This window comes from Cinclus cinclus, chromosome 18 (genome assembly GCF_963662255.1).
Source record: "Cinclus cinclus chromosome 18, bCinCin1.1, whole genome shotgun sequence".
Taxonomy (NCBI): domain Eukaryota; kingdom Metazoa; phylum Chordata; class Aves; order Passeriformes; family Cinclidae; genus Cinclus; species Cinclus cinclus.
The window spans coordinates 9,063,902-9,089,404 of NC_085063.1; the positions used below are offsets into that span (position 1 = coordinate 9,063,902).

General features: G+C 44.3%; 1 protein-coding gene across 1 annotated transcript; it reads left to right on the top strand.

Annotated features, from left to right (window-relative positions):
• The first annotated feature begins 636 nt into the window (after window positions 1-636).
• Window positions 637-25,160, top strand: PRPF6 (pre-mRNA processing factor 6). Its single transcript, XM_062504916.1, has 21 exons — window positions 637-789; window positions 1,810-1,978; window positions 2,799-2,917; window positions 3,438-3,516; window positions 4,164-4,340; window positions 5,145-5,300; window positions 5,966-6,060; window positions 6,757-6,913; window positions 7,124-7,286; window positions 10,101-10,219; window positions 10,894-11,112; window positions 12,481-12,603; window positions 13,434-13,555; window positions 14,645-14,783; window positions 15,924-16,043; window positions 17,291-17,467; window positions 18,232-18,365; window positions 18,838-18,929; window positions 20,921-21,035; window positions 22,986-23,112; window positions 23,882-25,160. Exons 1-21 carry the CDS (start codon window positions 719-721, stop codon window positions 24,032-24,034), a joined length of 2,826 nt encoding a protein of 941 aa, XP_062360900.1. The 5' UTR covers window positions 637-718; the 3' UTR covers window positions 24,035-25,160.
• The last annotated feature ends 343 nt before the right edge of the window (window positions 25,161-25,503 follow it).

Sequence of the window (25,503 nt, forward strand, 5' to 3'; positions counted from 1 at the left end):
GCTCCCTCTGTTATGTGCTCTGAGGGGCTGGACCTGTACCCCTCACCACTGGGGGCTACCTTGGTCCCTTGGAATCGCCATCCCTGCTGTCACCACACAGCAGGGTTGAAAGTGAGAGACCCTCAGGAGGAATAAACAGAAAACCAGCTTCTGGTTCCAGAGATGATTTGTATTGGAAATTTTTAGCAGGGGGGAAGCAAGGTTCACACCTCACAGCCCTGCAGCCAAGGGCTGGGGAAACAACGGTGAGCAGCACTGAGGCTTTGTCTAGCTCCAGGCCCTCCGTGGATGATCCCGGCCCTTTTTCCCTCTTTCCCACCCCATTCTGGCTGGGGGTTGTTAAACACAGGGTATCAGCTTTGCTCCCTGCAGGGCTGCTCGCCTGGGAGGTTCCTTAGCAGCTACTCGCTTCCAAAATATAAAAATAAAAACTTTCTATACATGTTAAACTCCATGACAGCACAGCTCACCATCCCGATCCTCAGCCCCACCATTCTCATTCCCACTGGAGCGAGCCTCATCATCCCTTAGGACCTCCCCGTCGCCAGGGGGCGCGCTGCTCCCCGGCGGAAGCGGAAGTGCCGCTCTGCCCTGGCGGGCAGCCCCGTCTGCTCCCGCCGCCGCTTCCTTCGCCGCCGCTGTCCCGGCTGCCTCTCCCGGCTCTGCGCCGGTCTCTGCTCCGGTCCCGCGTCGGTCTCACCTCCCCGCCACCGCCATCATGAACAAGAAGAAGAAGCCGTTCCTGGGCATGCCCGCGCCCCTGGGCTACGTGCCGGGGCTGGGCCGCGGGTGAGACGCCGCCGGGCCTGGCCCGGCCTCTCCACCCCGGTCCCTTCACAGCCCGGTCGCTCCGCCGGGCCCCGGGGCTCTCCCGAGCCCTTTCGCTGCCCGGCTGGGCTCACACCTACCTGCCCCACTCATCCCTGTTCCCTCGGGGTAGCCCCGCGCGGCTTTTCAATGTTGTTCTTTCCTAATGTTTCGCTCTTGCTCTTTTGCTGGGCTGGTTTGTGTTTAAAAGCGGGCCTGGCTCCGATGATGAGTTCCCGGGTGCTTCAGCCGGCAAAGGATTGTGTCCCTCCTGATTCTGTGACTGTGTGCGCATGGGATCGTCTGAAAAATGATCAAACTGGGGGGCTTTTTGTTGAGGGAACAGTGAGCGGGTTTGGTGGCAGCTGAGACCATTTCTGGGGTGTCCTTTGCTGGATGTGAGTTGTGTTCGTCCCCCACTGTTTTGCTATTACTTTCCCTGGGGAGATCCTGCTGGCTGTGCCCCACGAGGTGCTGCCATGTGAGTGTGGGGGATCAGAAGAACTTAAGTTGCCCCACAACCCTTTTGCCTAGACCCCCAGCTCGTGGTGCCCCACAGCTTGTAGGGTCAGCTGAGAGACCCAGAGACAGAGTTTAGAAAGGAGGCCATGCACAGGAAGGGTGACAGAGCCATGAGCTGGGTGGTTGCAATGTATTTGTGGAAGAAGTTCTCCCTATAAAAGGTTGCCCAGAGAAGCTATGGCTTGCCAATTCCTGGAAGGATCTGAGGCCAGGTTGGATAGGGCTTGGAGCAACCTGGGATACTGGAAGGTGTCCCTGCCCATGGCAGAAAGTTGGAACAGAGTGAGCTCAGAGGTCCCTTCCAACCCAAACCATTCCATGATTCCAAGGACATTTCCCCCCTGATTTTATGAATGCTGGTCCTGGGGAGTGTCTAATGCCATTCTCTCAGAAGAATATTTTCCCTGCCTGTCCTGAGCAGTGACAGGCAGGGGTTACAGGGGTGCAGTGAGCTAAGCAGCCCCTGGTTTATCCCTGCAGAGCCACGGGTTTCACCACGCGCTCTGATATCGGCCCTGCCCGCGATGCCAACGACCCCGTGGACGACCGGCACGCCCCGCCGGGCAAGAGAACTGTGGGGGACCAGATGAAGAAGAACCAGACAGCAGATGATGATGATGAGGATTTGAATGACACCAACTACGATGAGGTGAGGAGGTTTTCATCCTCCTGCAGATGTTTTCCCCCAGATGGAACAAGAGTCCCTGAGCACCCTGCTCTTAGCTGAGGCTTCAAACCCTGGATTTCCTAGAGTTTGCAGGCAGCAAAACCTTTTTTATTTATTGATTGAGACCTCAGTATGCACAATGGTGTGGTGCTTACAGATTTTTGTTGTGGCCTTGCTCCATGGGTTGTGGTTTAATTACTGATACAGAGCCCTGAGAGTCTTGGGAAAATATCTAGAAGTAAAAATTAGTTTAAGTATTTCAGGGGTTGTATTTTTTTTTATTCTCCACAAATGAAAGCTTGTGTGCTTTGGAAGATTGGACTTGGTTGGATGATCTTGGAGATCTTTTCCAACCTAAATGTGTGATTCTGTGCATATATTGTCCTTAACTGGCCTGTATAGTCTCTTGTGTTTAAGTCCCACTTTGGTTGGTTGGGTGTTATGATATTCTTTCTGCTTGCTTTCACTGGTATAAAAAGAAAGAGTGGTTAATGGGTGAGAATGGCTTTTCTATCCTGGGATCTCATTTATTGCTGAACAGAAGTGGTTTAGAGAGAGAAGCAATTTTGATAGAAGCAATTTTGAAGCAGTTTTGCTTCAAGTGGTGTGGGAGAATAAACACCACCATGGGGTGGTAGAAGGAGGATGCTTTTATTTAGGGATGTGTTAGTCTGATGCAATGTTGTCAGAAATGGCCTGTGAATGCATTTTCAGGTGGTTGTTGGCTGTGGCAGGAACATAACAGGAACTTTAAAATAGTGCCTTTTTTCCCTCCTTTTTTTCTGTCTCTCCAATTTCCCAGTTCAATGGCTACGCTGGGAGCCTGTTCTCAAGTGGCCCCTATGAAAAAGATGATGAAGAAGCAGATGCTATTTATGCAGCTTTGGATAAGAGGATGGATGAACGCAGGAAAGAAAGGAGGTAGGATAAGTTACAGCACTGGCAGGGGCTGTTCTTTGGGTAATTGAGGATGACAGGTATTTTGCACCACTTGCTTTGATAGTGGATGTGGTTAAATTACTTCACTGTAGTAAATTAAGAGTCACTGTAATTCATTAAGATGGTGTGGGGACATGCTGAACAACTGATATTAATGCATCACAGACTGCACAGTAGACTGGAAATTGTTAGAAAAAATCACCTCATGCTTGTGAACAGATATGTAACATATGTAACAAGTAACATGTTACTTGTTAAATTCACTACTCATTAAGAGGAGGTTAAAGACTGAAGAAACTTGGAGATGTCTGTTTTTACACTACAATACTATCTTGTTTGATGAAGGATCTCTTGTTATAATGTTGATAATCTTAGTTTGGAAAAAATGCCTTTTTTTATGCCCTAACATCTCTCAAACACTTTTTTTCTGTTATGTCAATACTTTAATCAAGGACTTGCCAAGTATTACTTTGAGCATAACCTGAGCATTCCTTTTCCTAAGGGAACAACGAGAAAAAGAGGAAATAGAAAAGTACCGTATGGAACGGCCCAAAATTCAACAGCAGTTCTCAGACTTGAAAGTAAGGGAAAAAAAATCTGAAATGTGGCTTTTTTATGAGATACAAGAGGTGGCTGTGTGTTCTGTTGTGTGTGTTTGTTTCTTTGCTCAGATTTTGTGTGTTGGCAAACAAGTACTTTGATATTCTCCAGACTAGAATTACTTTCTGTTGGAAGAATAAACACCGTTCATGTGGATACACAAGGCAGTGAAATTTCTGCAAATTTCGATATTCGTAATTTTTGTTTTGTGCCTTATGGAAGGTGCTACATACACTTCTGTCTTTGGGGGAAACTGATAACTTGTTGGTGTTGCAGGAGTAACTGAGCAGAATCTCCTGACTAAATCTTCTTTTAAATAAAATGTATTGTTTAAGCTGTTGTCTAATGATTAGCAATAAGCCACTCAATGCTCCAGGCACTGGGATTAATATGAATGTTTGTAGCACTGAATCTAATAACAAAATTCATTTGGAATCTCAGTCTGGAGTAAAACCAAATTCTAATTGAATGCATCTAATTCTTTTGTGCATTGGATTAGGAAAAAAGTCTGACCCTTAAGTGTTTAATTGATCTTGAATTATTTCGAGAAAATAAATCTATTAAGGAGTTAGAGCACTTAAAAAGCCATTTTTGCAACAAATACTGATGACAACTCCTGTCTGAACAGCGGAAATTAGCAGAGGTTACTGAGGAGGAGTGGCTGAGTATTCCTGAGGTTGGGGATGCCAGGAACAAGCGGCAGAGGAATCCTCGTTATGAGAAGCTGACTCCTGTTCCTGACAGCTTCTTTGCAAAGCATTTGCAGTCAGGGGAGAATCACACTTCTGTGGACCCACGCCAGACAGTGAGTACACAGCAAACCTGGGCAAGATGTGGCCAGACTGGATTAGAGATGAGTGTTAGACTGGGATTTGGGGAAAAGATACTTGACCAAAAAACTTGGTGTGGTTTGTGAGTCTTCCAGAGGAATTCTAGATGTTAAACTCATGTGCTTGCTGGAGACTTTCAGTGCACAGCCATTATCAGAGAAAACATGGGGATAAGCAGAGAAAACCTGTTCTTGTTTTAAAGATGGAAGAAAGTGTTTCTTTTCCTATTTGCTGAATGAAGGGTGGTGATAGTTTTGGTGAGCATAACCATTTCTGTTACAATAGCATGTTGCAAAAAGGGAACAGAAAATAAAGTTTGCCTTCATCTAATGGTTTGCCTAGTTCTGGGGCGATTGCCTTAAAAATTGTTTGCCTTTCAGTCAACTAAAAATGAATTTACCTTGTTGCTGCTGTGGTCATAGAATTATAGGAGCAGCTGACTGGCCCTAGACTGGCTCCCGGTCTCCATGGGACTTCTATGCAGATATTCTTGTTTAAATGTGCCAGGTTCAGATGCCTGTGCTTGAATTTTTCACTTTCTTGTTGCTTATTTCACTGACTTGACTAAACTTTAGTAATTACCTAGAGATTTTCAAATCCTTTATGAGAAATGTTTTGGGATCCAGGGAAGCTGTATGAGAAGTACCTGTGGGGGTTTGGCATCCGTGTCCTGCAGCTTCTGAGGAAGGGCAAATCAGCCAATAGTCAAGTTATTTTTGAAATCTCAGAAGAGGTTTTAGGAATAACTTTCTCACTCTCTTTTTTTTTTTTTTTAATAGCAATTTGGTGGACTGAATACTCCATATCCAGGGGGTTTGAATACTCCATACCCAGGAGGAATGACACCAGGCTTGATGACACCTGGGACAGGTGAATTGGACATGAGGAAGATTGGCCAAGCCAGGAACACCTTGATGGATATGAGGCTAAGCCAGGTAAGGATGTGGGAAAGCAGGATCTGTCACAGTTATACCTGGGGTTGATGTTATGCTGTTGTTTAAGCCTGGTTTTAAAAAAGTGTTAAATTCTCTTAGGTATTAGAAGATCTAAGAATAGCTGAGATGTGAAATGATTTTGTAGTCCCTCTCCCCAAATCTCATGCCCTCAAAATGAATAAATTTCATGAGAAATACCTGCTGGTCCCTGGAATTCTTGGTCATTATGGAATAACAGACTGCCTAGTTATAGCAGAGGTGCCCTTGAGGCAAACAGCACAGGTAGTGCTACCAAGGGAAGTGTCTCTTCTGTCCTATGTAGGGATGCAGGACAAATTGCTGAAAAATACTGATATTTTACTTATTTTTCATTGATTTTTTTTTTCATCTAAATCTAGTTTATTCTAAAAAGAATGCCTTTATCTGGCAGGACTGCAAGACTTTTGGGTGACTGCTTATCACCAAGCTGCTTCTTGTCTGGATTTTAACTTTGAAGTTGTGTATTTTAGAAATAGAAGAAAGCTGTTAAACAAGGCTTTGTGTTTTCCTCCTTCCTTGCTTTTGGGATCTGAGGAATAGCTAGGATTTTTGTGGAGCCACAGTGTTTTTTTAGGCATTCAGGGGCTGTGAGTGGTTTTTTCAGTAGCTCTGACTTGACTTTCCAGGTGTCGGACTCTGTGAGTGGCCAGACTGTAGTGGACCCCAAAGGATATTTGACAGACTTGAATTCCATGATTCCCACACACGGAGGAGATATCAAGTAAGTTTAAGAAGGATTAACAGATTTATCCTCTTAGCAGTGGCACTGATCCTACATGTAAATGGAAATCTGTCTGAGTGGGTGCTTTCAGCTGGCATTTAGTTTGTAAGAAATGCCAGGTGAGTTTTTCAGGATGAATTCTTTTAACACGAGATCTGGTCTAGTCTTTCAGCTGAGGTATTAGCATCTGACCTGGATGCATCAATTGTGGAGATTGTTTCCATTCCATCCCTGTTTCCATGCCAGAGTGATGGCAGTGTGTGGCTGCCTGCCAGCCAGGAAATAACCTGGTTAATTGTACCTGTGTGCTGCTAATTTAGGTTTGATTGACGACCTCTAAGAACCTCTGTAGCCTGGAGTTTGACATCTGTTTCATAAAGAATTGCTCTTTAAGTCAATACATGCAAATATTGATGCTAATTCTCGACTTCCATCAGTGCTTGGGCTTATCAGCTTCTGGCTGCAAGTGCCCAGCTGTAATTCTCAAAAATCTTGCTTAAATACTTAATTAGTTTTCACTGTGATCTCACTGTGTTGGTGTGTATTTGTAAGCTTGTTTTGGTGGAATGTAATTTGTGTCTCCAATATGGAAAAATTAGAGGTCATAGTTACTGTGCATCTGAGAATGTCTTGGTTCGGGAGAACTGTTTCCCAATGTGCTGAAAATTTTCCTTCCTGTTTTTCCTTCTTCTTTAGTGATATCAAAAAAGCTCGTTTGCTCCTGAAATCTGTCCGAGAGACCAATCCTCATCATCCACCAGCCTGGATAGCATCAGCCCGACTGGAGGAGGTCACTGGCAAACTCCAGGTGGCTCGAAACCTCATCATGAAAGGAACAGAGATGTGCCCTAAGGTCAGAATTACTTTGCTTCCCTGCTCATCCTCGTGGTATAGTAGGAAAGAGTTGTGGTTCTTGAGCAGCAGAATCTTTGTTAACCTTGATCAAAGCTCTGCTAGATACAGCTTCACTGTCTACTGTATTACAAAACACTTGCTTAGCCAGAAGCTGTGATTTTATATTCTTGTTCTGATGTGAAGGAAGATGGGTTGTTTTTCCTGACAGAGTGAAGATGTTTGGTTGGAAGCTGCTCGGCTTCAGCCTGGAGATACAGCCAAGGCTGTGGTGGCCCAGGCTGTGCGGCACCTGCCACAGTCTGTGCGGATCTATATCAGAGCAGCAGAGCTGGAGACAGACATCCGTGCCAAGAAACGTGTCCTCAGGAAAGGTCAGAGCTCCTGTGGCCTCAGGGAATGAAGGCATTGCACTCTTTGTATTGTGTTGTGAGTTGTTCAAGATGTGGCCATAAGTTCAGGTGCTTTTTTTTGCTTCCTTGTTGGAATTACAGTTGTCATTTTGTGTACTAATGGCAGAACTTGCTGCTGTTCAGCCAAAGAGCCAAGGTGTTGAAATGTTTGTAAAACATCCTTCAGCAGAAAGCTGCTGGTACTGAGCAGTTCCAAAATAGTATTTCACTTACCTAAGCCAATTCCAGCTTGATCACAATTAGATAAGTAGATTAAAGCAATTAAAAATAATGTTCTAAGGATAAAAAGGTGCTTTAGATGTCACCCTGTGATGCTTTTTTGGAAAAGATTGATTGTTCCTACCTGCTTGTAGCCTTTTAGACACCACAGTGGCTGCTGCTGGAGGAGCTTTAGAGGTCTTGGGGTTCTCATATCATTGAGCCTGTTGAGCTGCAGAATTTGCTTTAGTGTAGCAAGTTTTGTCCTTGACAAACAGCCTTTCTCTGTGGTGCTTACCTGGAACCCTACATCTTCTTGGATTGCAGTGCTCTTGGAGGCTTTCCTCTTTAATGGAATTACTGTCTTTTCCAAACAATGAGCTCTTCAACAGCAGTTTGTTGTGTTGTCCTGAACCCAGGTCTTCCTCAGAAGTTCAAAATACGAATTCTTTGATTACTTTAAGTAGTTGGGCCTGTATCAATAGAGATTAGTTCCTTCATGACTACTGAATTGTGTTAGTTACATCTCCTGACTTTAATCTAGACAGGGAAAAGGGTCTGAATTGAATAATTTACTGAATCACTGTGAAGCAGTCTGCTTCACAGTGATTTAGGTTCAAAGGAATTAGTTGCCTCCCATCTCTTACCTCTTGCATGTAAAATTTGCAGATTTCTAATGAAATGACCTCTTACTACATCTGGATGAAAGGCACTTCAAAGTTGCTGGATTTCTAAAGAGTTCAGTTATTAACTATTCAGTAGCTTTTTAAATTTCCATTGACTCTGCAGTGCAACATGGTGTGAAGTGCTGCTCCTGTGACATCGCGTGTCCTTCTCAGGAGCAGTCACAGATGTTGAACAGAAAAACACTTTAAAAGGAGCAGAAATAGATCTGTGAGTCGAGCTTGGATAGGAGAGGGTCTTGTGTGAGAGCAGTGCCTTACCCACTAAGTACTGAGCTTTGCTTCAAACACTGTATTTATGAAGAGAAAAACATTCAGTTTTTGGAACCACCTACCTAATCTCTTGATACAAAGCTGTTAGTGGAATGGAACTGGATTTATCATTTTCTTCCCAGTTTCTGCCTGTTAACAGCTTCACAGTGCTCCTCTGCTGCCTCGGGAGCATCAGTAATATGGAGCTTGGAGCCTTAACTGGCGGTATAACCCATTATTTCTCCCAAAATAAAAAGGCCTGAGTGCCAGGTAATGTCACTGAAGTGTGACCTTTCATAATATGTTTCTTCTCTCTGCTTGCTGTGTTCATTCCTACCATCCAGCAGAACCTCTGGAGTTCTTAAAGCCTCAGTCTGACTGGAGAACTCAGCAGGCTGAGTGGCTAAAATACAGCTTAAGGTCTAAAAATCAAATTCTGTATTTATGAAAATGTGTTCTGTCCTGCAGAGTGATGCTTTCAGCTCTTGGAGGCTGACATTATTCACTTAAATTCTTCAGGAATATCTCATGCAGCTGCAGACTTGGAGACAAATGGTTAATGCCTGTTGTAAGTGTGTGTTGGGGTGGGATGTGCTCTGAGTTGGGGCTCGGCATGTGTCTCAATGCCTCAAGGAGCAGCCTTGCCTGGAAGCCCAGCTAGTTCCAAAGTGGGTTTAGGTGTCTTTTCCCACTCATTTTTGTCCCTGTGACTGTGCTTGCTTTATTGAAGAGGGATGTGCTCAGTCCTCTGTTACTATGGCACATTTGTGTACAGTCACCATGGAAGCAGTGGAAGTAATGCTGCAATGCAGCTGATTCCACCAGTCTGGGGTGCAAATTGGAGTGAAAAAAGGCTAAAAAAACCCTTTGGTTTTTCAGTCTCTCTTAATGAGATGGGCTAAGGAAAGTTGTTGTTTAGCATTTAATATTTCAGACAGCACATGCAGGACAGGCTGCAGAGAATGCAGTTCACCAGCAGCAGCTAACTCTTGGACAAGATGAAGGAAGCCTTGAAGAATCCTAATTAGATGGAGTCTGTATTGGATTGCTGGAAGCACACTTGATACTCAGGGCTTAGTGTCAGTGAGACCTTTAAGTTTTTTTGCATCCTTGTTTTGTATTTGCATGGCAGGACAACAGCTTTTTGGGAAGTTAAGATGGGGTCCATTGAGCTGTCAGGAGAGGCTTACAGGGAAACTGCATTGTGAAGGGGCAGTTTCAGCATGTAAGGAACAAGGCTGTATTATTAGTTAGTGTTGAAGATGCTCTTTTTCTATAAAGGCAGACCTATGTGAATTAAGCTGCCCAGTTTTGAAGATCTTCATCTGCTCATTTGCTGAGATTGGAGGCTTTGTTCAGCTAGGTGTTTTACTGAGGAGGATGCAATAACAGCTTGTACAATAAAAAAAGCCCTTGGCTCTCTAAAACCTGTTTCCAATTAAAATGATTAAGTGTTTTATTTTCTGATTTTAAATTCTCATTGTTGAAACAAGAGCCCAAATATGTAAATTTCCTCCCTTCCCTCCTTTAAGAAATTTCCTTGTAATAGCACAAATCCTTTATTATATCATGTTTAAAAAAAACATTGATCTCATTGGTAAACTATTTTATCATTATTGTCGTAATTTTTTTGCCTCCCTAGCCCTTGAGCATGTTCCAAACTCGGTGCGTTTGTGGAAAGCAGCTGTGGAGCTGGAGGAACCTGAGGATGCCAGGATCATGCTGAGCAGGGCTGTGGAGTGCTGTCCAACCAGTGTTGAAGTGAGTTTAAAAAAAAAAATGAAATAAAAAAACCCCTACACCCCACTTCAGGCTGGCAGTAGAGCTTTGCAGGCAAAAGGCACGGTGAGCAGTGTTTCTCCTCACGAAGTTTTCTCCCACTTGCTTCATGACACAGTGGGATGTGATGAGTAGTGAAATGTGTTTTTTTTTTTTTTTTTTTTTTTCCTTTGGAGTGAATTGTCTGGTGGTCATTACATGCCTCATTGTGGTGTGTAATTATTAGGTTAGTCATGGCAGTGCACAGCTGTGCCTGCTGTAGGCACTGAGCCATGTTTGTGTCCATGTGTGGTGCCTTGACAGTTGGGAAAACAAGTGAACATTTAACCTGGTGAATCTAAAAGTTACTCATTTCTGAATCAGAACCAGAGCGTTCAGTTCGGCTGTTTGAGAGGTGATGTGAACAGAAAATAGGAATATAACAGCCCAGCAGATGGGGATGATACCCAGAGATGATCAGGACTGAGCTTCAAGGGCAGTAGCAGCTTGTTTCTCTTCTCCATTGGTATTCCACAGCCTGCTTGCAGTGCTTGAGGACAGTTGCCAACCAGTAGCAAGCAGCGTGAAGCTGCTTATCTCTGTGGGCTGACACTGCCATACAGCAGCCTTGTCATCTCCTTGTTCTCATCTCAGATGCATCTTTTGTTGCTCTGCAGCTGTGGCTGGCGCTGGCAAGGCTGGAGACATATGAGAACGCTCGTAAAGTCCTTAACAAAGCCCGGGAGAATATCCCGACGGATCGTCACATCTGGATTACTGCTGCCAAACTGGAGGAAGCCAATGGGAACACCCAGATGGTGGAGAAAATCATTGACAGAGCCATCACTTCTCTTAGGGCTAACGGTGTGGAAATCAACAGGGAGCAGTGGATACAGGTATTGAAGGCTCGGTCTTGAAGGCCCAGGGGGACTCTACAGGTTCTGTTCTGAAGGCTGCTGGTGGTGGGTGTTATGGGGCAGAGTAATTCAGCACCTGGCTTATCAGTGGAGGTCCATGTGAAGAGATGAGAGATGAGACAAAAAAGCTCGGTAGGGTCAAAGCCATAAGTGATACCCTGGGGTCACATCACATGTTTTTTGTTGAGAAATGTCTGGTTTGCTTCTGTCATGGAACATAAGTAGCTTCGAGTTGAAGCAGCTGCTGCCTTAAGTAGGACAGAGGCTTAAAGCCTTCAGTGAAGGATTAATGCATTTTTTGCATATGTCTCTTTTGGCTTAACAGGTATTTGTTTGCCTCACAAGTCTTTGTCAAATGGTATTATGAGAAATCAATACAAATACTGCATTGGCAGCATGTAGGAAATATTCTGTTAGTCCTGTACTGAAGCTCTTTCCTCCTGAATATGTTCTGTGCTTTGTTTGATCATAAGTCTTTAAAGCAATTTCCTACTAAAATAATTTACAATGGGTCAAGGCAGCAAAATCTTGTTATACTGTTTAAGAGCATTGATAATGAATGAAGTATTTAATATTAAATGAATACCCTTGTTAATATCTAAAAGAATTCTGACTTTCTTTACAGCAGTAAAACAAATACAGGTTAATTTCAACTTCTCTTTTAAAAAAATCCACAAGCACAGCCTCTGCATCGTTGTGTTCTCGAGTTCCTTCTCAGTGCTAGAACTGCTCCATTTCTGTTATCTGATCAGAGGGCTTTTCAACAAGTTTAAGCAAGACATGCTTGGCTTTCTGAAAGCTTTGTGTGTCAGGAAACTCCACTTTTCCATACATGCTCGGGTGAGAGAGTCTTTGCACCTTTGACTTTACACCGCTTGATGGGGTACTCTTAAATTTAGTTATTGCCAAGCCCTTCTTGAGACTTAATCATCTCAAAACTGAAAGAGGGTGGGTAGTTTTGAAGTTACAGTTCTTCCTTGTGAAATTTTTGCATTTTTTATTGGCTGGGTTCCTGCTTGGGTCAGCCCAGGGTTATGGAACTGTAGGAAAAGACTTCCGAGTCTGGAAAGATCAACATTGTTTCATTGTCAACAACACCTTTTCAGTGGAGGGAATTGATTTGATTTGTTTCTTAACCAACGTGTGAATGATTTTGTGTGCAGCTCTAGCACCTTCCTGGTGGGTGCAGGCTCCTGCTCGGTGTCAGGGTGTGTTTGAGCAATGAGATGTTTGTGCTGTGGCAGTGACCACAATGTCTCTGTGTTTGTGCATGAGGAGTTGCCATTGCAGACTTTAACCTCTTGTGCTGAAGTCTCAAAATGAGCAGAGCTTTCCTCTTGTTTCTAGGATGCTGAGGAATGTGATAAAGCTGGAAGTGTGGCCACATGCCAGGCAATCATGAGAGCTGTGATTGGGATTGGGATCGAGGAAGAAGATCGGAAGCACACCTGGATGGAAGATGCAGACAGTGTATGTCCAACTGTGATGCTGCTGCTTTTTGTTGGTTTTGTTTTATTGTGGGTTTGTGGTTTTTAATTAGAGGAAATTGAACTGGTGCCTGGGAAATGGCTTTGTCAGTGAAAGGGGATGTGATCCCCACACCACCTGCTTGCCTTTGGCCAGTCTCTGCCTCAGGAGGTTATTACAGAGCTTTATTCAGATTTGAATTTTTACTAAACAAAAAAGACATTGGTATAGCTTGTCTGCTAGTTCAGTGTGGATTTTTTTTGGTGAGTTTGAGACATCAACAGAGATTGAGTTATGAGTATAGGAGCTGGGAATTGAGTTTCAAGGCATAACCATTGTAGCTCAGGAGTTAATGTAAGAGTGGACAAGGGAGTGGGTAGAAGTTTTACCAGGCTTTTTTTGCTTTAGGGGAATGGTTTGAACATGTGCTAAGAACTAAATCATATTTCAGCATGAGAAATGTCCAACTTCACTGGCTTTAAATTGGACTCAGAGCAGTGGGGGGCACATGCTGTGGTGCTTTGGGTTTTGCCTGTGAAATAACAAAATGAAGTGCTAACATGAGAGCCTTTCCAATGCCTTACTGAGGTTTCAAGCTGGCCTGTGAGTGTCAGTCCCACTGAAAGGCCAGGGACAGTTGTGCTCTGTAGAGGAATACTTGGAAATTCTTTCCTGCTTCCTCTTAAAAAGCTGATTGTTAGTGTTCTGTTCTCTATTAATGCCTCAGTTCATGGATTACACCAAGTTACTGAGTTCTGGGTTGAATTGTGCATGTGTAATTCCTGCTTGCTCTCGATTCCAGTGTGACTTAGTCCTGATCTCTTTTCCCTCAGTGTGTTGCTCATAATGCCCTGGAGTGTGCCCGAGCCATTTATGCCTATGCCTTGCAAGTCTTCCCGAGCAAGAAGAGTGTGTGGCTGCGAGCAGCCTACTTTGAGAAGAACCATGGAACCAGGTATGTGTGCTGCACAATCCCTGTGACAGGGGGACAGGCTGGGGAGGAAGGAAGACTGCAGGATGTTCCCTGGTGTGGTGCAAGTGCAGAGTTAGTGCAGCTGGATGAATCTCATTGGCTTTTTTTGCAGCTCTGACCTTCTTTGTTATTGTTGTGCTCAGAACATCCTTAAGTTTTATGAAGTCATAAAATGGTTTTTGGCAATAGGGATTATGTGGTAAAAATAGACTGTGAGGAGGCAAGGTAGGAACAATTGTCTTTGAGAAAGCATCTCTGGAAAAATACAAATCACCTAAAATGTGTTTTATTTGGTTTTCATAGATAAACTACTTCATAGCTGAATGTGTCCAAGCATCTCTGGTATCTTCTGATTAAACACTGTGGATGTGTATCACATTCTGGATTAAGATTGGTATTATACTGTTGCAGCTCAGGCTCTTTTTAAAGTTTATTCACAAAGCTTTACATGTCAGAAACTTTCTGCCCTCAGCTTAGACTAAAGCAAACAATCTCTGCAGTAGGCCACTTACACATGTGGAACCATCCTCATTAAAGCCAACAGGGCTGTGTTGTGGAAGTGACTGCAGACACTGAGTTCTTCCTCATTCAAGCCTTTTTTTAATTAGGAACAAATATACCTTCTCTTCCCCCCGCCATGTTTCCCAGTGGTGGCTGGCTTTTAAGCCCCATGTTCTACCTGAAAAGTATATTTGCCAGAGGAGAAAAAAATCAATTGCATAAGATCAAGCCAACCTCATCTGATATTTCTGAAAACCTTCCTGTCTGAGTTTCTGCTAAGGTTTGTTAAGCAGAATGACTCTTTCCAAGAGAAGGAGCTGTTTGTGTGAGGGCCCTTTCCACAGAGGCTATCAAAGGTGTCTGAACAATGAGCCGTTTGTGGAGTGCTGATTTCAGAACCCTTGTGAAAAAAGACCCCACCCTTTCCTTGTTATGAAACAACTTATCAAGGTTTACAACATTGGACTTTGCAACAATATTTATAACACTGAGTGATAGTGAAAATGGTGTGAGAGAGCTTGCCTTTGGCAGTACCTTGAGGGGTTGTAACTTGCTGTTTCTTGTCTTTAGAGAATCCTTGGAGGCTCTTTTGCAGAGAGCTGTTGCTCACTGTCCCAAAGCAGAGGTGCTGTGGCTCATGGGAGCCAAATCCAAGTGGCTGGCAGGAGATGTGCCAGCAGCCAGAAGCATCTTGGCCCTGGCTTTCCAGGTGGGTCTGTTACACTTGTCAGAGGTGACAGGTGAAGAATACAGGGCAGGCTTTTTCTGTCAACACCTGGTTCCTGCTGCCTTTCAAAGTGATGGAGACTTCTGCTTTCCTTTGATTGCTTTGTGTGGTAAGATGTTCTCCTGTAAAATAAGAGCAAGCTGGAAGCAAGACTGTGGTACTGCTCTATTAGTAATTCTACACCAGATTCTGAGCTGGAACAAGTTGTCCGGAGAGGCTGTGGGTGCCCTGAGCAACCTGGTCTGGTGTGTGGCATCCCTAGCCATGGGATTAGGATGAGATGATCTTTAATGTCCCTTCCAGCCCAAACCAGCCTGTGGTTCTATGAGTTTGCAAACCATTAGTTTTACTAGCATGGCTCCCATCAACCCCAGTTATAGATCAAAATCCTGTTGCCTTGGGTTTCCTCAGGGAAAGGGTTGTGGTCTGCCTTAATGAGGTCACTGCATTACTTATGTCTTGGATCAAACCCACTAATAAAGGGAATTGCCTGCTGGATGCTGTAGCAAAGGCAGAGTGTTTCTAATACTGGGAATTAGGCTTAAAAGATAAATTAAAACAACAACAACAAAAACCCAAAACAAACAAACAAACAAAAAAAAAGCCAACCACTCCCCCTCCCCAAAAAAGACAGGTCTTGAAATGGAAGGTAAAAGATACTTTCTTAATCTGTTCTTGGTGCTCTTTGTTACTAGGCTGAAAAGTTCTTGACATGGTTGCCACTGAAATGACTTTTATTGGAAGGGTTTTCACATACCTCAGTGGGAAATTCAAGCTGCAGCTTTTTTGCTTGAGGGTAATAAAATGAGGGTCTCATTGTGGCAGACCCTGTGATGTTTTCAGTATTTAAACTGGAAGTTCAGAAGATCAAGCATTACTGCTTTTCAACAATTGAGAAGCATCCAACTTCTAAACTGGCATATATCTTTGTGTTGCCCATCTGTTTTGGAGGATTTCTATAAACTTCAAAGGTCAAAGAAGACTTGGGAGGAGCTTGCACTGAAAAAAATCCTACTGTGGATTGACAGAGCTCTGATTTCAATTTTAATCTGGATCAAACAGAGGATTAAATCTGCTGTTGATTCACTGTGTGCATTTGTCTGTCACTTTGTGTTCTTGCAGGCCAACCCCAACAGCGAGGAGATCTGGCTGGCTGCCGTGAAGCTCGAGTCTGAGAACAATGAGTATGAAAGAGCAAGGAGGCTGCTGGCAAAGGCTCGCAGCAGTGCCCCCACAGCAAGGGTAAGGACGTGGGGAGGGTGGAGAGGCTCAGGCCTCTTGGCCACGGGGGATTTGGGATGGAAGGAGGAGTTCCTTCAGTTCTGTGGCCATAGGGATTGACCATATGGCTCCCTGCCATTGCCTTCCGGGGCATGTGGCCGCTCTGCCGAGCGCTTCTCCAGCGAATTGCGACACAAGGTCGTGGCATGATGGGAAAAAAAGGCTAGGATCAAGTGAAGGGTTTCAATTTTGTACACAAATGGCAAAAGTCAGGAAATTCCCAGTTTACAGCTGTTTGTGTAATGTTTGTTTTGCATAAAAGCACATCTTAGAAAAAAGAGAAAATACTTTCACAGAAGACTCACTTATGCTTCTACTAAAGACAGCTCTGGGGTGGTTTGGTGCTTAAAGTTACACTCCTGTGTTTATCTCCAGTTACCTCTGGTATGATAAACTCTGTCGATTTTCAGCTCTTCATACAAAAGTAGTTTAACTTGTCCAAGTAAACAAAAACTTAGTTTGATCTCTGTCCTCTGTTCCTCCCCCTCAATTGCTGTTACATCCTACATCTTTTTAACTGTCCTTTTCCTCCCTGAGCCAGGGAGCTTCTGCAGCTGGGGCTGAAGCTCTGCTCTCAGACTTGATGCCTCTCTTGTGAGGTCACAGTGGGGGAGTTTGGGAATGGGGAAGATGGGGATCAAAGAGCAGTGAGAGAGCCTTCAATCTGTAATATATTTCTCATAGCTGTGACTTCCCTGCGTAGCCAGAAGGAAGGATTTGGGGGACAGAAATGTACATGTACCGGTTCGTAATGAACAGGACAACAGTTAGAGCCTGAATCCATAAGTAAGAAAAGGTGGTCTTGGTAGCTTGGATCTGAGATCAAATTGTGCTGGTGGAGGAGGCTCAGGTTTGTTAATTGGTTATGCTGATAAAGCTGTGCTCTTTATACAAATACTACTTTTCCAACCTGAGCCATTCCATTATTCTTAGATAATGCAAATGCCAGCTCTATGTTAATAGTTATGTAAATAGGTGAGATACAGGTTGATCACACTATTCTAACTCCTTTAGTATTTGCATTTACCTTTCTCATTGTTGCTTGTTCCTGCTATCATTTAACTCTGATATTTTATTTTTTATTTTACTTCAAACTGCAGCTAATCAATAATATTCTAATGGATGCATGAAAGAGGGAACCTGCTGCTTTGGCACATTAATGCTGTTTCAATGGCTGCTGGTGATAAACAGCTTTGGTTTGTTCCCAGGTCTTCATGAAGTCTGTGAAGTTGGAATGGGTGCTTGGGAACATTGCTGCAGCCCAGGAGCTCTGTGAAGAAGCCCTGAAGCACTATGAGGACTTCCCCAAGCTCTGGATGATGAAAGGGCAGATTGAGGAACAAAAAGAGCTGGTAGAGAAAGCACGGGAGGCTTATAATCAAGGGGTAAGATGGATGTTAGTGCAGGTTTGCTTTGTGCTGGTGGCATGGAGAGGTGTCTGTCTTTGAATCAAAATGGAGAGCCAAAGACATTATTTCTGTCACTGGTTAAAACAGTAAAAGAAAAAACAAATAAGCAAGAATTTCTCTTACCCATTTTACCCATCTGCAAGACTGACTTCCTTGCTTGATAAAGTTCTCTGTATGCCTGACTCCTCACAGGCAGGAGAAAAGGCTTTGCACAGTAATTCTCTAAGACCTGTAATGAAAAAAACCCAGAATTCTTAAAAGAAAATCTTTTCTCAGCAGCTCTTTGATACACGCTGTAAAAGGAGGTGGCCTACAGAGCACTTCTCTCTCTTAGATGGTAATTGGTGTCCTTGGGTATGAGTGCTCAACACTGACAACCATCAAAGTCATTTGGACCCAGGTTTCTGCCAGTGTCCGTGACTCCCTGCACACTGCTGTGGTTTGGGGACGTATGAGAGCCCTTCATCTGCAGAAAGAGCACAAATTGTAGCTGTGTTAAGGGAGGTGTGCTCTTACTGCTAGGGTAGCTCAGTCATACCTGATATACCTAACTGGTTTGGATACAGGAAAAAACTTCACTTCTGTGCTGTAAGACTGACTGGAGAAATTTGAGAGACACTATCAACTTGGTCTCTCTTCTAAACTCTCCGGGAAGATACAGGGAGGGAAGGTTTTTCCTATAGAAGTTACAAAGTTTTTTTCAAATTTACTGATGAGCATACTTTTTTTTAAAAAAACAGTTGAAGAAGTGCCCCCATTCCATACCTCTCTGGCTTTTGCTGTCCAGGCTGGAGGAGAAAGTTGGGCAGCTGACCAGAGCCAGAGCCATCTTAGAAAAGTCTCGCCTGAAGAATCCAAAGAATCCAGATCTCTGGTGAGTTGTGTGGAGTTGAACTGCATTTGGGCTACAAATTCAGTCTGTTCTTAAGGCCAGCTATTTCACATCATCTCAACCGTTTGAGCCTGGGACTTAGGACCATGCCTATCCTGGAGTTTCTTCTGGACTAATAACTTCCCTGAATAGCAGACATGCTTTGGTGATCCTGGCTAACTTCTCTAAGGATCTGGGAACTAGTTATTTCTTAACTGATAATTGTAGTGCACAGAGCATGCAGCTCTGTGGGGCTCTTTCCTTTCTGTTACAGTCCCGTTTTCAAATTGTTTTTTATCTGGGCCTTTATGGAATGAAAGTCACATTTATTTTTAGATGGAGAGGAATGGGAAGATGTCAGTCACCTACACATATTCAGAATATGGGCAGATGCTTGCAGTTTCCAGTGACCTTCATCACTCTTTCAGCCTAGTGAATGTTGTCATAAATATCATCGGAGTCTCTTCCCTACCAGGTTGGAGTCTGTGCGCTTGGAGTACCGAGCTGGGCTGAAGAACATTGCAAACACTCTGATGGCCAAGGCACTGCAAGAGTGCCCCAATTCAGGTGAGCTGGATCTCAGTTCCACCTTCAACACAATTGTTTTGCTCAGTTGATAAAGCACATTTTTTTCCTAATATATCCTTTCTGGTCAGGTCTCAGAATATGGTGTTTTAGAGAGGTGTCAGTCATCCTTCTACAAAGGAACTGTTGAGGGTCTTTGAGGACAATCCCTGTTATTTTGTGCTCTCTCACACCTGAGGGGCCGTGGGTTGGTGTTGTTCCATTTTTCTGCAGTATCCAGTATATTACTGGGTCCCTGGTCCACAATTTGTCCCCAGGCTTCCTGCAAAAACATCTTGGATATGGGTGGGCTTTTCTTGGAAGCTGGTAGAAGTCTGCCAGGGTTTAAAATGAAAGAAAGACACTTAAGTGTTCGTAGTTAGGAAGTTCAGTGGGAAAAGAATGGTGCTTTCCCTGTCCCTCTGGAGTACAGCTGGCCTTAGGAGATTCCCAGCTGCTGGTTTGCCTGCACTGGTTGCACCACTGTGAATTTAATAACTTGTGATGGCAGTGAATTTCCACCGGAGTCATGATCAGGGGATCATGAACCATAAATGCTCAGTCCTGGTTTTTTATTATTTTAGCTCATGTAAGAAAAGGCTAAGAGGTCATATGATGTAAGTCAGTTAGTTCTAACCAGCAGTGGAAACATTTTCCTCCTGGGGTGGGAGGATAAAGTGCCTAACACATCCCTATTTTGGGGCAGAATCGCAGGAAGACTTAATTATTTAAACATGTTGACGTCTTTGGGGAGAAGATGTCACATAACTACAAATTGTAGTAACTTACTGCAGGACAAGGCTTGGCTTGCCTTCAGGCTAAGTTTTGAAAGGTGGCTGCTTAAGTCCCAGTGAAATTATTGGGAATTAAATCACTTTTATGACATGATAAACTCATTACAAGGTACTCTCTCTGCATGCGAGTGGATCACCAAAGCAGCACTACCCAAAATCCTGCTTTGTTTTTGTGTATGACCTAATGAGTGTTTGCCACCGCAGGCTGTTTTACAGAACTGCCTGTTGCTATGGAAATGGGAGCAGGATCTCAGTTTTTGTTTAAACAATTGCTTCCAACTTTATCTTAGACCTCAACAAACCATAATCAAAGCCCACAGAACTTGGCTTGTTGGCCACCTGCGGTCGTGTAAACCAGAGGTTTGGGTCCATTGGATGCTGAATTGATTCCTGATGGGTGGCAGGCTGCACAATGAATAAAATAGAAATATTATGGTGTTTGTGATCCTATATATAAAGAGCGAGAAGAGGAATCTCTCTCCTCTCTGTCACTGCAGTTATCAAAGCTCGTGTGTGTTCCCGTGGTGCTGTTTATGGGAAGCAAGAGTGCTTTGATGGAGTCCTGGCAGACACCAGCTCTCAGGCTTTGCTTTGAAGTGATCAGGTGTGCCTGGCTGACATGAGAAATTGCAGATTTCATGCTCCCCTGAGCATATTTCCTTCCTTGCTTTTGGCAGTGAGAGGAGCTAGGGATTAAACCCAGCTTTCCTGGATCTATTCTGTCCTTCATCAATGTGTGTGGAGCCAGCATCAGTAAGACTGTGGTGCTCTCCAGCACCCTTGAAAATACTCCCAGACTGTACTTTGCACTTTCTGAGATGTCTGCCACTGCAGTTGCCTGTTCAAACAGACAGATACCTTTCCCTTTGGAAATGCTGATTTGCCCTCACTGTTCCTGAGTGTGCAGTGTCTCATCTGAAAAACCTGAGCTCTGGGTTAGGCTGTGCTGGAGCTGCAGGAATTGTGGTACAGAAACCCCCAAGCTGAAGCTCCAGTGTGGTGCACACAGTAACTAAAAATTCAGAGTACTGAATGAAATATCTATGTGGAAAGAGTGATCTGGGATGAGGTTGGGGGTGAATAACCACCAGGGTGGGGGCTGTACTGCTGCTTGTGTTGCAGAGCAGCGGCTTGATGTAAGGGTGGGAAGGGTTAACCTCAAAATAACATTAAACAATCTTCCTACTTGATTTGATTAAGGAATCCTGTGGTCAGAAGCAATTTTCCTTGAAGCACGACCGCAACGAAAGACCAAGAGTGTGGATGCTCTCAAGAAGTGTGAACATGATCCACATGTCCTGCTGGCTGTGGCCAAGTGAGTTCCCGTGCTTGACACAGTAAAAATATCCATGTCTGTGTGTGGCTGCTTCCAGGATGGAGCACTGCACTCCAGCACAGCCGTGTGATTCTAGCTGCAGCAGCTCTAATAGGTCCCAAAGCAAGGAACAGCTCTCCAGCTGTCTCCTAGTAACTGTGCAAATCTCTCCCTTGATTCCAAGTGGGGAATGTCAGCCTGCCCTCGAGCTGTTCTGGTGGGTCTGGGACTGGCACAGGCAGGAGTGCACTCACACAAAGCCCTTTGCCAGTGCTGGGTACTGGCAACCCTGCAAGCTGCTTGCTTTCTGTCCCTTGGAGAGGATTTTACTGTGCTGTCAGGTGAGCTAGGCTTTTTTAATTGGTTCAGGATATATTTTAAGTATCTGTGAAAATAGGGACATTTTTTGTTGGTTATTTTTAATGTTTTATATGGCTGGCTGTGTAGTTTTCATCTTTTCTCTCCATCCTAGATTCTATCAGATGTCTTTTTAAATTCTGAGCTAGATGTTCTGCTCCTTAATGTCTCCTATATCAGCATCCTTCATCTGTGTCCAGACATTCTGTAGTTTGCTTCTCTGAAAGGGGAAAAATAATCTAGGAATTCTCTTGTCCAGGTTGAGTTGTGAGGATTCCACTATTAGAATTGACTTTTGCCACATCCGGCTCTGATGTGTGAACAGCCTTACAGCAGCTGTGATGGAAACAAACTTACTTTTCTCTCTTCCTGAATAGCAGAAGAGGTTAATACAGGAGACATTTTGCTCGAAGTTGCCCAATTCTTTCACAACTCTACTTTATAAGCCAAAGAAAACTGTAGGATACACTCCAGTGACTGCAACACTGGTTTCTGCCAGATCCTGACAGCTGACTTGTTCAGCTTTAGCAGCAAGTGAGAAAAATGTTAACTTCTGCTTTATGGCAACTGCTCGCAGGCCCCTTCTGGTGCAACCTCAGGCTGTTTAACAGCTAATCCCAACATAAACAGCTTCCACCACCCATCAGGACTTGCCTCTGTAGGTGCAGAATGTCACACATCTGTGACAAACTTTTGTTAAATATGTTGCTGAAAATGGCCACTACTTGCAGGTGTTAAACCTCTGCTATCATTGTTTGTGCTCTTGTAAATCACAGTTTATTTAACACAGAACAATCAAGAGTATTATAGGGCTTAAAAACAATCACATAAGCTGTATAATTTTATGACAGGCTAAGCTCTTTATGAGGGGTGGCTGATTTGATAAAGACCTTATAGCTCAAATGAACTCTTTAATGCAAAGGAGTGAAACCAAGAGACTCATGACTCAGCTGGTTCATTACTGGAAAGAAATTTCAGCATTGACCAGTGCCTGTATGAAATGGCAGCAGTGGGGGCTGTGCCAGGCTGGGGTTTGAATGAATGCAGAAGCTTCCATGCTTGTTTTTCCTTGGAAAATGGGGCTGGCAAGGCAGGTCTGCTCCACTCCAGAAGGCTTTGTAGGCTTGAGAATCTGACCATACAGCAGCCAGTTACTAGCTTTTGGAAGTTATTTAATTGTTAGATGCTAAAATTGACACGAAATATAAAGAAACTGCAGGAGTGGGGATAGATGTAGGCGTGTAATCCTGTCTCTTCCACACCAAATCTGGAACAGCAAAATTAAAGCAATTGAGGCAGCAAAGGTTGAGCTCAATAATGCTTCCCATCTCAGCAGAGTCTGTCTGTGCCTGAGGCTAATTTATCCTGCCTCACTGTGGGGCAGTAAGAGGAAGTGCTGGATGTTCTTTTTAGTCCTCTCACTCCCTTTCCTTCAGCAGGATGCTCTGCAACTTGCCTAAAAATCTGCTGTTTACTTCGTGGGAGAGCAAAGAATTGGAACACCTGCAGAGCCTTTAAGTTGAAACTCTTGTGGGTTGGCATCTTCCTCTAAAGTGAGGCTGTTTGTCAACTCCCTTCTGCTTTTCCCAACAGGCTGTTCTGGAGTGAGCGTAAAATAACCAAGGCCAGAGAGTGGTTCCACCGCACAGTGAAGATTGACTCTGACCTGGGGGATGCCTGGGCCTTCTTTTACAAATTTGAGCTCCAGCATGGCACAGAGGTGAGTGTGTGCCTGGGAACAGGGGAGGCAGCAGCAGCAGCAATCCCTGTTGGGGGAAATGCCTGGCACAGGTTGCCCAGTCCTGGGATTGCTGCAGTGCTGGGCTGAGCACACTGCCACTGCTCCTGCATGTGTGGTCACAAGGGAGGCTGGCTCTCACGCCTGGTCATGAATGAGCATGAACAGGCCTGTGTGGTGGCTTTTAAAAGGTGCTGTCATTAGCTGAGCTGTGTTTCAGGCCGCTTTGCTGTCCACAGTCCTGCTGGTTCATGCAAAAATCTCTGAAATCAATCTTCCTCTTGTAAAACTCAAGCTTGCTCAGAGGGGATTGTGCTGGAATTGTGGTGCTGGGTTTGTGTAATTGGGGCTGTTCCTTCCCAAGTGTTGAGTACATATTGCATGTGAACACAGCCAGAGAGCAGCCAGCTCTAATCTCTTACAGCAGTTTTTACTGCTCATACTACTGAAATGATGGGGGTGTTTATCTTCTGACTTCAGAGAGACCTTTCACTTGACACAGCTCCTGCAGGTGGTAGTGCACAGGAAGTTTCTGCTGTAGTTTCTCTGCAATAGCCAAAACTTGATGACCTGCAGCTCAACCAGCTTGTTCAGCCAGGCAGGAGACTTGCTGCTTCTGAATTTTGACTTGGACTTCCTTTGAAAATAACAGACCCCAAACCCCACCATAGTCTTTGAAAGAGTGTTTGAATCAATTTTTGGCTGTGTTCTTGAACAAACCAGGACAAACTGTCATTTCTCTTCCCTGTAGGAACAACAAGAAGAGGTGAGGAAGCGCTGTGAGAATGCTGAACCTCGCCACGGAGAGCTCTGGTGTGATGTCTCCAAGGACATAGAGAACTGGCAGAAAAAGATTGGAGAGATTCTTGTGCTTGTGGCAGCCAAGCTGAAAAATACCTTCTAGAGTGTGTTTGCCTCAGCTGCCTCAGAGCTGCCTGTAGGACTTAACCTGCTTGTGCTGCGTTTGCCCTTTCAGTGGCACACTGAAGGATTTTTTGAAGGACAGGACGTGAATGATGATAGGAAAGAGCTTTCTCCCAAAAGGAAAAGCTACTTCCTTCTTTCCCCAGCATGGCCATCAGCTTCTGCAGCACATGGGAACATTGTAGCTGGTGTCACATAGGAGACAGGAGCAGTCTTGTGAGGCTCTGTTGGCATTTCCATGTTGATTCCTGATGCCCCCCTGCGAACACAAGCTTTAATTAGTGCTTGTATGGATTCTGACATGTGGCAGTCCCTCTGTTCTTGGCCCCGGCATGTGTTCCCTGTTCCCCTTTAGTGTTTGGTCCATCTAATGTTGGTTCCTTGTCAGTAGATCTGGGTTGTTGCTGTTGGAATACACCGAGTGTCCTTGAAGGAGATGGGTGGAGTTTTGGGAGCAGCCCAGCCGCACAGGGAAAGGTCTGGGCTGGCTCCTCTTCTTTAGGTGCTTTAGTTTGGTGTCTGCTAACAAGCTGCTGCACAGCTTGGAGGTGTTCCTCCAACCTGAGCAGCTGGAGCATTTTGTCAATTGCAAAAGCGTACTTTTAGAGAACTTTTGCTCAGTTTTTAAATGTATATAGTAAAGCTTATTCTTTTAGGTGTCTGAGTTCATTAAGCACAGTGGTGGTTTAAAGTAACAAGGCAAAACTCAGCAATCCCTGAAAGCCCTTTTGAAGGAAGAACATTATTTAGGGCTGTTGGGAGACTGTGCTGTTACACAGCTGTGACTGCCTGTGGCTGGGAGGTTTGGTATGGCTCCCTCTAAGTGCAGATAGAAACAAGCAAACTCAAGAGAGGGAAAGCTTTGTGTTTGGGACCCTTTGTACACTGTCTTTAATTTTCTACACTTGTGATGTGTAGTTTTTTTACTCCAACCTCCTGACTTTCTTGTGATCATACAATGAGAAGCTGTCCTGTCTTACACCTGAGGCTTTAGCAGCTTTATCCAGGTCTGTGGATGTGCATTATCCCATGTATTTAGTTGGAGGAGAAACTCCCTTATTACTTGTTGGAGAACATGTATAAAATACAGTTTCTTTTTTTGTTTCCTTCTGTTGTCTTCAAGCGTGGTCTTGCCCTTTGATTCTGACTGGGAAGAGTGGGTCTGATAGCAGAAACCTTTGGACTTATCAGGCTCCCACCACTCTGGGAAGGTGCCTGCTAGTGGTGGCTGCACCAAGCTGTGCTGCAGCCTCTTGCCAAGATGGATGAGTAGCCCAAAACAGATCTTTTAATGCTGGAGCATAAACGGTTGGTCTGGAAGCAAAAGCCTTTTTTTCTTTGGGTTCCTAATGGAAACTCTTGTGCATTCTCTGGAATAGCTGATGAAAGGGAGTAGATCACAGATATCCTGTGGAATTGTAGTTTCCCAAAGGTGAGTGAGAGGCATTG